This window comes from Prionailurus bengalensis, chromosome A2 (assembly GCF_016509475.1).
Source record: "Prionailurus bengalensis isolate Pbe53 chromosome A2, Fcat_Pben_1.1_paternal_pri, whole genome shotgun sequence".
Taxonomy (NCBI): domain Eukaryota; kingdom Metazoa; phylum Chordata; class Mammalia; order Carnivora; family Felidae; genus Prionailurus; species Prionailurus bengalensis.
In genome coordinates this window covers 132938304-132950497 of record NC_057348.1, presented here as the reverse complement: position 1 = coordinate 132950497, position 12194 = coordinate 132938304, and the positions used below count along the sequence as shown (strand labels likewise).

The following is a 12194-nucleotide window of genomic DNA, read 5'->3' as shown; positions in this document are numbered from 1 at the left end:
TATAAATTTGATCTCATCATCTCCTTGATTAAAATCCTTAGCAAGCTTCCCATTGTCTACAGGTCAGAGCCTACAGGTTGAACTTTGGAAACGTAAGGTTGATGTTGGACCTACTTTTGCTTAAAAGTATTTGACTCTCAAGGCATACAGATGCCCACTTAAGTTATTGTATTACCTTTGTTTACATTCATATGGAGTCTCTAAATAGGACATTTCTGGAAAGACTAATTTCCAGGCTAAGATTTCTATTGTGGGTCTGCTTACATTGATAATGATGTTGCATCATTCCAGGTTGTGTGGAACAAAGTTAAACCTTGTCATCTCTAGGAATCCTAAAGCTGTATAAACTCAGTTGTAAACTTTGGATAACTCCTGGTAATGATACTCTCTTTCCTTCCCTCTTCCACTGCCAGCTTGTTATAGTGTCAAATGTTAGCATCAAGATGTGTAATCATTGAACCTGAAATTGCTAAGTTAATTTCTGGAGTGTCTAGTGTATTTCTTGCAATATTAGATTTGACTAACTGTCCATGCTAAAGAGAAAAACATCTAAGAAACCACCAGAGTTAACATTATTTTGATAAATCTTAGAAGCACATGATAACTTGATTGGATTCAGACAACACGTGCATTTGCACACACAAGCTCATTCTTCCTCACTATCTCTTTGGAGTACTGACAGGAAACAGCTCACTCAAAGAGCTTAATTGAAGAGCATTTAATAAAATGGACCGTTTACAGAGAAAGAATCAGTTGTAAGGTAGCCAACAAGGGCGTTTGGAGTGCCAGAAACTAGCAACAGTGGGAGATGTTACATCTCTATGTCTGAAGGGGCAAAAGCAAGAGAGCTGTAGCTCTAGACAAGGGTGACGACAGTGGAGTTGTTAAAGGTCATTTCATTACCTGGCAGGAAGGGGGCCAGGAAGTAGGGTGGGAATTAACACCTTGACCTCTCTCCTCCCACCTTCTGATTTCTCATGACTGCCATCAGCTAAAATCAACTGGAAACCAGAAAGCAAGGGAGCCTGAACAAAGCAGGCAGAGACCGAGAATAGACCTAGAGGGACAAATGGAGAATTGACCAGAAACAATTTATAATGAACACATAACTCTTGATTCCTTATCCATCTGGGGGTGGGGGGAGGGGGACAAAGAGGGATAGTGTTAAGTAGGCATACGATAGTGAAATATTGTGGATTGATTGATTTGGGGTCAGCGCATGTAATGGGATTTAAGTAGTATAGTGGCTACGATTTTCAGTCTTCCTGGGAGCTGGTGCCAGGATACCCACTCAAGGTGGGAGAGATGAGAGACAGGAAATAAGGCTGGGGAGAATTCAGATCCCCATGTCCTCATGCCAGCTTCAAGCAGAGCAGTTGTGATTGAATCTATTATATTACATTATATGTAAGATTTCTTTTTTTTTTATTTTTTTAAATGTTTATTCATTTTTGAGAGACCAAGAGAGACAGAGCACGAACTGGAAAGGGGCAAAGAGAGAGGGAGACACAGAATCCAAAGCAGACTCTGTCAGCACAGAGCCCAATGCAGGGCTTGAACCCACGAACCGGGAAATCATGACATGAGCTGAAGTCGGCCACTCAACCGACTAAGCCACCCAGGCACCCCTATATGTAAGATTTCTTAAGAAACATAGGGTTGTAATAGCAAGATCTGGGAAGAGAAATCAGGTTTCCAAGGTCCAAGGGAACTGTGTTACTTTGGGAAGTGAACTTAAGCCATCTGTCCCCATTGTTTCATCTGTAAAATGGAGGGAAAAATGCACATCCTAGATGAATTGTAGGGTTGTAAAGATCAAATGGGAAAGTGGAAATGGTTTTCTTCTGAGAAGTTAAACAAGCTCTACAAATGTCAGGCTCTATCGCTTTTGGATATGATCTCATAAAGCCGGTCCCTGAGTATGCGCTTGTAATCATCATCCTCTCTTTTTGACTATCTTTCCCCTACACATGGAGCACTTCACTCAACTCCAACTTAAACATCACATACAAAGAAAAGATAAGCAGTAAGAAAATCCAAATGTGTTGGCAATACCGCTGCATGTTAACAAGAGAGAACTAGATTCACGTTGAACTCCGTTTTCGTGGTGCATAACTCTCCTTTCCATAGGTCCTATTAACTTCAAAGGGAGCTCCGTGCATGTAAATGATTATATTTATTGGATGCGCCAACTCCTTCTTATCCTCCGGGCACAATTAGAAATATCATAGAAAAATGAATGTCAGAGACTTGGATCCATATTTGATATTCTATAGGAAACTTCCCATAGTTACAGATGTTAAAAATCCTGCCCAATGGTCCAGTTAGGAATGTGTAGTATTTCTTCTTCTTTCATCCTTGCAATTATTTTTTTCTCTCATTTTAGAATATTCTTTTTTGCGTTAAAGGAAATATAATTCTCTGTAGGTCTAGATAAGCCAGTGATAAAATCTTGGCTTGTACAACTTGGTATCGTGATAAAAATTTGGACCGCGTAGCCCCTCTCTTTCAAGGAACTGTTAGTGCTTCCCTGAGATTGTATCATTAATACTTACAGCAATCCTGTTCCTACTTCAAGTTCGTTCTGGGAACTGCCGGGGGAGTCAGTGTCTAGGAACTAAATTCCTGGATGCCCAGTTTCATATTACATCCACTAAGCCACAACTGTAATTTCAGTGTTCGTTGTGAACTCAGGCCATTATTAATATTCTTGTTAGGTAACTATAAACTCAGGTTTTCTCCAGTTGAAATCACCACAGTCTAGGAGAACAGATGGTGGGTGTATGAAGAGCTGCACTTCTCACACCAATTTGTTGTTCGTTCTCCTTAAATTCAGTTGTCTGATGGCTCTTGGTGGAAGTGTCTGTGAAACTAGTTCTGACAAACAACTTAGGTCCTCACCCAGACTTATCAGTGAACATAAAGGCCTTCCTAGTGTTACACACATGGCTCCTCAGCCATATAAATGATTACACATTACATATTATATATCCAATATATGTATTATACATCCAAGAGGGCAGGTTAAGTTTTTAACTGTCCATTTCTTCAAAGTGACAAAAAAAAGGAAGGATCCCCTCAAATCAAATATTCAGACATGCATGAGAGAGAAAATGTATATTATGAAAAGATAAAAAGCTTTTCTGGAAGTGTACCCACATGTGATGGGTGGTATGAAAGATATAAAGACTTTCCTGATGTTTTGATAAGCAATTTGATTTACCAAAGAGTCATTCTAAGTAGTCTTACAGACAAAACCATATCCACAAAGTAATTTGGATCTACTTTGAATTATTCGTAAGAAATAAGTAAGCAAAGACCATCTATTTTTAGTAAATATTGATAGAGCAAAACAATCCAAAGTATATATAACAATCACATTTCTAGTGAAAATGTGTGTAAGTAGGTTTATTTTGAAAGGAAAAGTCCTACTCCCAGTGTCATAACCAATTAAATTCTCCAGGTAATGACCCCATTTGCATAGCGAGCGGAACCCACAAGTGGGAATTTTAATGGGCACACCACCTGAGTACAGTAATTGAGAGTGACACAACTTGAACTAGTTTTGTGCTTACCCCACTGAAAATTCTACTCAGATTATTTTTAATGTCAAGCTACAAGTCAAATTTCAAGATGATGGATTTGTTCTTTTTTAAGCACTGAGTTTGAGTAAAAGAAATGCTTTAATTCTGTTATGCATTGCATATCTTTGCTTTAACTAATCTGTAGTTCTGATTCTTACCATTGCTTCATTTTCTTCAGTGATTGGAATTTAATTTTATTCATTAATTTGTGAATAATTAGATAAAAAAAATAATGTCCTCAGCAGCAAATTGCCTTTGGATTGCAATTTAATGTATTTTTACCAGAATATGTATTCTCGTTAAGTTGGCATAATAGTTTACTAAAATGTAATTGTGTAAATATGCCCAATTATTCTTTCTGATGATCTAAGAAAATCTAATAGAATATGTATTCGTGAGTATGTCCCTCCTCCTCCGCCTCAACACCAATAAAACGCCCTTCCTGCAGAGCTGATCACAGATGCCTTGTCATCTGAAGGTGTTACTTTTAAAAGATACTCTCCTTATCTCTCAGGCACTATTCATGTCCTTGAAAGAACTGTGCATTCTGATTGAGGGATCATATGACGTCCACATTAAATTATATAATAAAGGTGATCTCAAGACTCTAAGAGTCAGACACACATGATGAACTGTGCTTTCTAGGTTTTGAGATGACATTTTAACACTTCTTTTGTTTCACTCGAAGATTGCTCGAGATCCTAACTATTTGTAGGTGTTTGACACCGCTCCGCCACATCTGTAATTGGCAGAGCATCCAGCAGACAGGCTCTGTACATCTTTACACTGCAACCTACCAAGTTAAGAAATGTATTGGTTCAATATAAAACAGCAGGCTGTTTTTAGACATAGTTACTAGTGCACAAGCTTTAATATGGCTTGGCTTCATCCTATAATGAGATCTTTTGGTTCCCTGCTCAACAGGCTTTTATTCCTTTGCAAAAGGCTATGAACTATGTCAAGTGGATCAGCTGCTTTTGTACACCCTCTTTCTTGGCTTTGGAACGTAATTCTTTTGCTTCTACCCCTTTATGCATCAGACAGAACTTAAGAACCTTTTCAATTTTTCAAGCTAAACTTAGAATTGGTTTGAATTTGCTTTTTACTATTTTCCTAATAATTACATTCTCAACCGAACCTCGCACAAAGACCTGCCTGGAAGTGAGCACTTAATTGCAAAGCTCTACTTTGTCTTTAACATGTGTTATCTATACCCCATGTTGGTAATGTGTCAAAGGATGGTTATCTAACGTGATTTCTTCACGGTCACCTCACAAGTAAATGCAGGGCTCTGTTTTAGCAAGCACTGAGGCAACAGATGGAGGGCATAAATAACAGACAAACGGTGGAACTGGAACTAGTAGCCACAGTTCAGTGGGAAGGCAGGAAACTACTCATGAGGACATTTGGCAGCTTGGGAGCTATTGGTGTAGTCCCCGTGGAAACCGTCACGCTATTGTCCCAGTTTGATGAAGCACGGGGTGGTGCAGGCTTCTGCTTGCCTAGAGATCCTGTGTTCTACAGGGTGGGGCTCGGCTGTGGCTGTGCTCAGACTCCTTTGCAATCCAGACTGCCTATTGATTTCATTAAAATTTGATCATTTATATGGTGTTTTCATTCACAGTCCTTTAAAGTCAAGGGAGCAGGCATCGTTGGAAATTTTGAGATGTGAAAACACATGGTGGATTTAGTCACCACTGACGGTTTTTGTAAAAACACCCTCCACTTTAGGGCTGCATCATGCTATCACCTTTCTATAAGCTCTTCTACAGAATCTCTAATAGAAAATGAGCAAGGAAATACAGTTTTCTCCTGGGAGGTGCCAAACTTCTTACCTAGGTTGAAACTACGTGAGGGTTCTGACCCCATTGGGTATCTAGAGAAAGTAGGGGTGCCCGGTGGCTCAGTCGGTTAAGCGTCCGACTTTGGCTCAGATCATGATCTCACGGTTCATGAGTTCGAGTCCTGAATTGGGCTTTGTGCTGACAGCCCCGAGCCTGGAGCCTGCTTCGGATTCTGTGTCTCCCTCTTCCTCGGCCCCATACTTGCTCATGCCCTGTCTCTGTCTCTCAAAAGTCATCAAACATTGAAAAAATTAAAAATAGGCACTTGTAAATGTATTGGTTATAGTGGGAAGTGGAGATGAAGGGTTAAAGGGATACCCTTGTAAAAATTCTTGATTAAAAGATATAAATAGTAAGTGTGGAATAAACTCTATTAATGTATTAACTACTGTTTAAAATAAAAATGATGTGCTTCACTACATTAGTGTAAAGGGAAAATAAAAATGGATATTATAGTATTTGATGAAATTTCATCCTGCCTGTCAGATTAGATGTAATAAACCTACAGGCCAACAAATCACAAGTAATTGGAAAGGGCATAAAGGTCTTGAATAATTTGAAAAATAATCTCATTAATAAATTAACTTACTCTTTAGGTGGTTGGGTAAATCTAAGCATTTAAACTGAAAGGCAAGAAGGCAAGCCACAGACTCAGGACTCCAGTCTTATTTATGTTAGGCAGTGACTTTGACATTTATAACATTAGAATCTAGGGCACTGATAGAGTTTGTATGGATAAAGAATGGAAAGTTATTACATAAGGTTGCCTTGGTTACTCCTTGAACTGTTCAGAAAAATACTGACTACTTTAGGTGAGAAAAACGGATGTAGTTAATAGATGAAGAATATAAAAATTAAATATTCCTAAATAGCCTTCTGCTAAATAAATGATTTGGGGGGGGGGTGAAATACTATAAAGCCTTTCCTACTACTTAAAAATTATACCACTAAAAACCCTAGATGAAAATACTTCTGCTGATTTAACTTTTGGGTAAAATTCATTACATCTAATATCCAATTTCATAGATTTTGTGTGTGTGTGTGTAATCTCAGTATATACATTAAAAATAAAATGACCTTTTTTTCCACTTATTTACTTCAGAATTATTTCCCAAATTATAAAAACCATTTACCTAAGACTATGTTTTAAAATACCGTATTAACTATGATTTGTGGTATAAACTGATCTGAATCTTTCATAGTTCATTTATGAGCGTGAGTCATGTGATTTACATAAGGAAATATGAAATCTTCAGAAAGGGAAGTAACAAAGAAAAGTCTCAAGGTTTAAACTATAGTTGAATTAATTCAAATATCAGTATAACAATCAGGAAATATGCTAAAGCCCAATAGAGAATTTTTTTTTATTTCAAAATAATGTATTCAGGATAATACAGGTCCAGTTTAAAAATATTTCAGGTTAAGTTTCCACATCTGAAAAGAGACCAAATCTATAACTGTACACTGTAGCACTTAGTCATGACGGCCATGTAATTCAACAAAACATTTTACATACAGAAATTCTAACATATATTGAAAACTATTTTCACATTTTCCTACTTTTGTTTTTTTTTTTTTTCATTTTTAAAAATCATACAAGACACTTTATGGCATGACTGGAGTAGACAATAGAGGAAAAGCCCTGTGAACATAAATAGGAAAATAAAATTCTGCTATCAAGTAATGTTCTCTGTTAAGGAAAAACATTACTTTAAAAGGGCTAATATTTTCATTGCAAATAGGGGCAGAATATACTTAAATATTAGATAAACCACTTGGTTGAAAAATTTTGCATGATGAAAAGTGACATTTTAACAATTCTAGGTCATTAGAAGGCTTTACATATCAATACACAGATGATATTCTTATATCCTAATATATACGCATAAGTTAACATTGGGTATATGTAAATATTCAGATTCTGGTTACTATGAAATAGTACAAAGATGTTCTTATATTTAATGTAACAAATGAAAGACACTCTTGAGACAAGAGAAAGACAGCTGTTTCCTAGAATTCTATTTAAACCCGACAATTTAAAGGTTGTGTGTGTGTGTATACACGCACATAGCACTGAAAAGGGGATTCAAGAGTTTGCCGACTTTTTAAGTCCTTTCAGTAATGATAGAAGTAGAACTAGGTTTTATCTCAAAGGAAAAACTGTAGGTGACATTCCTATGCTTGAGGTTTAAAACCTTTCTGAAAAGGGTAGGGTTGTTAAAGGCTTCCTAAAAAAATGCATTTGTTTTTATCATGAGTTTGAATTTCAACTAGAAGAACTGAAAATAACTATTAATCCAAAAGTGCGCTTTCAGAATTTCTACAAGGAATTACATTAACTCAAACCAAACTACAATTTTGGGGAGATCAGATTTAGTAGGAAAGCACATAGTATGCAAATGTACTCCCCCTTTCATCTGGGCTACATGAAGTTTCTACGTCTTACTATGTACTTAGTCTCATAATTGACTTATTTCTTTACTCTTGCAGCATCTTCATAACCTGTCCTGTTGGTTTAATTTAACATAAAATTGCAATAGTGAAATTTGGTCACAGTAGTGGACGTCAAGTTTCCCACTGCTTTGGAAGGAATGGTTTACATTTAAGATGAGCTGTGTTTATAAAATATAACATTGGTTATGAAGCAAAACAAACAAACTTCCTTCCCTATAAAGAGACTTAAAGCTCTTAAAAAATTAAAAAAAAAACAAACATTTTTGAATAAATCAAAATCAGAATACTGGGATTTTAGTATTAAAAAAATCACCTAATTTAAATGCAATTTGTCAAAAGCATTCCACGTTCTTCATAAAATAGAGCTATTTTAATAAATCATTATGTTCTTACCAAAAACGTTATCACATTTAAATTATGTGTAAAAAGTTATTGTGTAATTTTAGTTGAATTTGATAGTCTTAAAAAAAAAAGCTGTATTCCTGCAACTAAAGAAAATACATACTTAAGGCATTTTTCTTTCAACTGCTTCAGGACAGACACAGTTCAGGCTCCCCACCTAAAACTTGGTCCTAAATCTAATTCATTCAAGCCATAGATGGATCACTCATCCTAAAAGGCCTCTTCAAATACCATCTTTTCCTTGAGGCCTTGTGCATATTCCAGTAGACAAGAGCTGTTCTCTGTGTATTCCTAGGGCCTTTTCAGTCTTTCTCTTGCATAATCCTCACTTCAGCATGCCTTGAGGAATGGTTCATACTGTACAGGTCTCTTTGCTCTGTTAAACTGTACACTCCTCTAGATGAGAGTTGAATGGCATCTGTCTCTGCATCTGAGCAGGAGATTATACACAGGAGGAGCTCAATGTCTGTTGAACAAGTGGAGAAAGTGAGAACAGAGCACGGAGATTAGCACGGGGCGCCCAACTACGGTGTGGGTTTGTTTCCCAAAGTTCACTTGAAAGGAAAGAAACGCTTACTTTGAACCATGGAGAGATAAACATCAAAAATAAACTGTCTGGTTTAAATACCCACAGAGAAATAATACATTTGGAGCAAGAGGCTCCTAGGAATTGTTAAAAGAAATAGAAATGTGTATAAAAGGAGGAGACATTTAGCTTTTTTTTTTTTTTTTTTTTTTTGGTCAAAATGTCCCTCAGTCATTGTAACCTATGAAGTTTACAAGTAGTTAAAATTTCACATATTAAACCACGTAGATTTGGTTAGAGAAGGCTTTCAGAGATTACTTAATGAGTTAACAGTGCAAATACTGGCTTGCTTCATGAGAATCTTACCATGGGCTTTTCTGCCCCCTTAAAAGAAAAATCTTAAAACTCTCCAGTTTTAACACAACAGAAGATAAATATCTATGAAGGAAAACAAATTCCACAGCATTCCATACAGATTTCCAAACAGTCTGATGATTCACAACAGGCATCCATGATGCCACAATCCATGTCACAAGGGCAGTTACAGTCATCTCCCATTTCATCTCCACAGCAACAGCAGCAGGCTTCTGAGGTGCAGATGCCACACGAAGCTTGGCCCAGGACAATATTGCAGAGGGTCAGGAATTCACAGAACAAGCAGGCCAGGATACAGTGGACACAGCAATCTTCATTTTCAGTTGGGAAGGGACCACATATGAGAGAGAGAATGAACACAATTACATAAGTCAGCAACGGACGGAATTAATAAGAATTGATCAAAATAAGGAATCCGGAACGCAGTGACAGGCACTCCTAGAAGTCTTTCCGGGGTCTGGAAGCTCACAAAGAAACTTAAGTTAAATTTTCGAGGAGGAATCTTGAGACGTAGGTATTGCATTCAGGAAAAAAAAAAAAAACAAAACCCAGATCATTGTTGTGTATACTGCTGCGTGCTCATAGGTTAGATTTCATGTCACTTTCATACATTGTGCCGTGGTCCTGGTCCTAGGTTCCGCTTCTCTGTGTCTCTTACCCATCGTCCTTATATGCTACTGCTCTCTATAACAGAGGCTCAAACAATTCTGTGACAGTCAAGTCCTTTAGAAATAGAAATTTGACTGCTCCACCCACCTGCTCCAAAATCGGAAGGAAAAAAAATTCAATAGGATACATTCAGTATATTATTGAGTACATCATGATGTATAAGGTACTTGAAATGTTCTAAAGAGCTAACGAGCTAGATTATCATGATATTAAGAAACTAGTGTTTAACTGGCACTAAGCCAGTTCCATTCAGTATGCCTTCAAACAAATACTCCTATTTAACCACTCATAACATTTCTGCCCTTAACTTTCTATTCTGCTGGGGAAAGCTTGTATTTCAAAGCTGAAAGCGGAACCTACAAAACTCACTTGACATTGAAGAACGTTTAACTGAGTATTCTGAAAACCCTAAGAATATTACTGATCATTAGATTATTTATGTATTAATCATAAACTACACCATATATCAAACTATCTGTAATGGATCTATCGATTTTAAAGGGGGGAAAGAATGGTCATCCCACCTAGACTCAGAAGTAGAGGGTTATATCTTTGAAGCCTCCTTTAGTCCCTTTCTAATAACTGTATTTTCCTCTCCTGAGATATGATCAATGTCTTGAGTTTTGACTCAATCTTTCCCTTACTTACCATTGTACTTTTTGCAACAGTGAATGTGTAAACATCCCTACATAGCCGATCAGAAGGGAAATGATACCTTATGAATTCCTGGGAGTAGCATTTTTTGCTCAACACTTTGTTTCAGATTTCCTCTCACTGATTCATGTCACTATAGTTCACTTATTTTCCAGGTGTTGAGTATCCCAATTGATTTAATATGCCATAATTTATCTGTACTATTTATGAATATCTTTGTCGTTTCCAGTGTTTCTGCTACTCCAAACATCACTGTTGGGAATGGTTTTGTGCAAGTGTCTGAGAACATACATGATATATAACTAGCAGAACTGCTGGCTCATGGGATATGCAAACGGGTTGTCCAAAGCGATTGCTCCAGAGTTTACTCACACAAACCAAGTTTGAGAATGCTCACTGTCTGCATCCTCACCAATCTTGGGAACTGTCATACTTTCATATATGCCCATTAGGTGAGTGCGAAACGGCATCTCATGGTGGTTTTACTTTGTATTTACTTACTTACTAGTAAGTTGGGACATCTTTTCATGTTTGGCCATTCATGCGGTCTCTTCTTTGAAACACGTGTTCAGGATGTTCATGTTTTCCCCTCATTTTTCTATTAAGTTGTGCTTTTACTGATTTGTAGAAGTTCTCCATAGGTTCAAGATACCAATCCTTTCTCAAAAATGACCGTGGCTTTTCTTAGGTGGCTTTTCTTATGGCTTTTCTTAGGTTATGTGGCTTTTCTTAGTTTAAAGTAAAATAAGAGACAGATGAGTGAATTTTCAGACCTTGAGAGTTAAATAAAGAGAAATCCAAATCAAATCTTGTTGTTAGCTAGAGATATGGGATTGATTATATGGCTAAGGAGGCATTAACAAGATCTGGTAACAGAATGAAATAAAAAGTTTTAATGGCTGATTCAAAAGAAGGGGAGGCCAGCCCTGCCGATAGGGAGGGAGACAGAGAGAGGGAGAGGGAGAAGAAGCCAGCAATCAGGAGGGAGAGACTGAATGTGATGAGTAAGAAATCAACAGCCTTCAGAATAATTCCAAACTAAACAGCTCATTGCTACTCACAGGATGTCTCTATTCATTGGCGAATGAAAATCCCTTCCTGATTTTAGATGATGACAGTTGTCATACAGAAATAAGAAGCCCTAAGCCCAGAATAGGATCTGTCCAATTCCTATTTTAGCCAACAAGATTCACAGATCAATTTAAGTCTGTTAAACCCCCTTTGTATTTTTAGTAAACAAAATGAAAAAAACGAAAGTTCTTAGCTGTAAATAGATCAAATACTCCTTTCTAGCCTATCTTCTACAACCAAATGTGATTTCTGTAACTAATAGGTATGAGTGGTTGTCTTTCATAGAATGGGAAGCCTAGCATAAATAAAGGAAAATTATTTATTTTCATATTAAGAAATATGGTATCTTAGAGAAAATGTTTTGATTATTTTTTAAAAAACTATTTTAGATACTTTGTACTGATCTCTATTTAAGGCTTTTTCCAAATATTACTTCACTTAATTTTAATAATAGTCTCAAGAGGCAGCCCTGGTATTATCCATGTTTTACCAATATAGACGTAGAGAAAATTGAGAACACTTGCCCAGAGTCATACAGGCTGTAAGGAACAGAGTCGGGGTGAGAACCACATGGTTCGCAGGGAAAGGCCCTGCTCTAATCCAGCATGCTGTGTT

At 37.0% G+C, this 12194-nt stretch overlaps 1 protein-coding gene across 1 annotated transcript in view; it reads right to left on the bottom strand.

Annotated features, from left to right (window-relative positions):
- Nucleotides 1-6763: 6763 nt before the first annotated feature.
- Nucleotides 6764-12194, bottom strand: part of MDFIC (MyoD family inhibitor domain containing) — an 88142-nt gene continuing 82711 nt past the window's right edge. Inside the window, exon 5 of the mRNA XM_043589309.1 lies at nt 6764-9496. Within this exon, the coding sequence (XP_043445244.1) occupies nt 9249-9496 (248 nt within the window). The 3' untranslated portion in view covers nt 6764-9248. The remainder of the gene's footprint in view (nt 9497-12194) is intronic.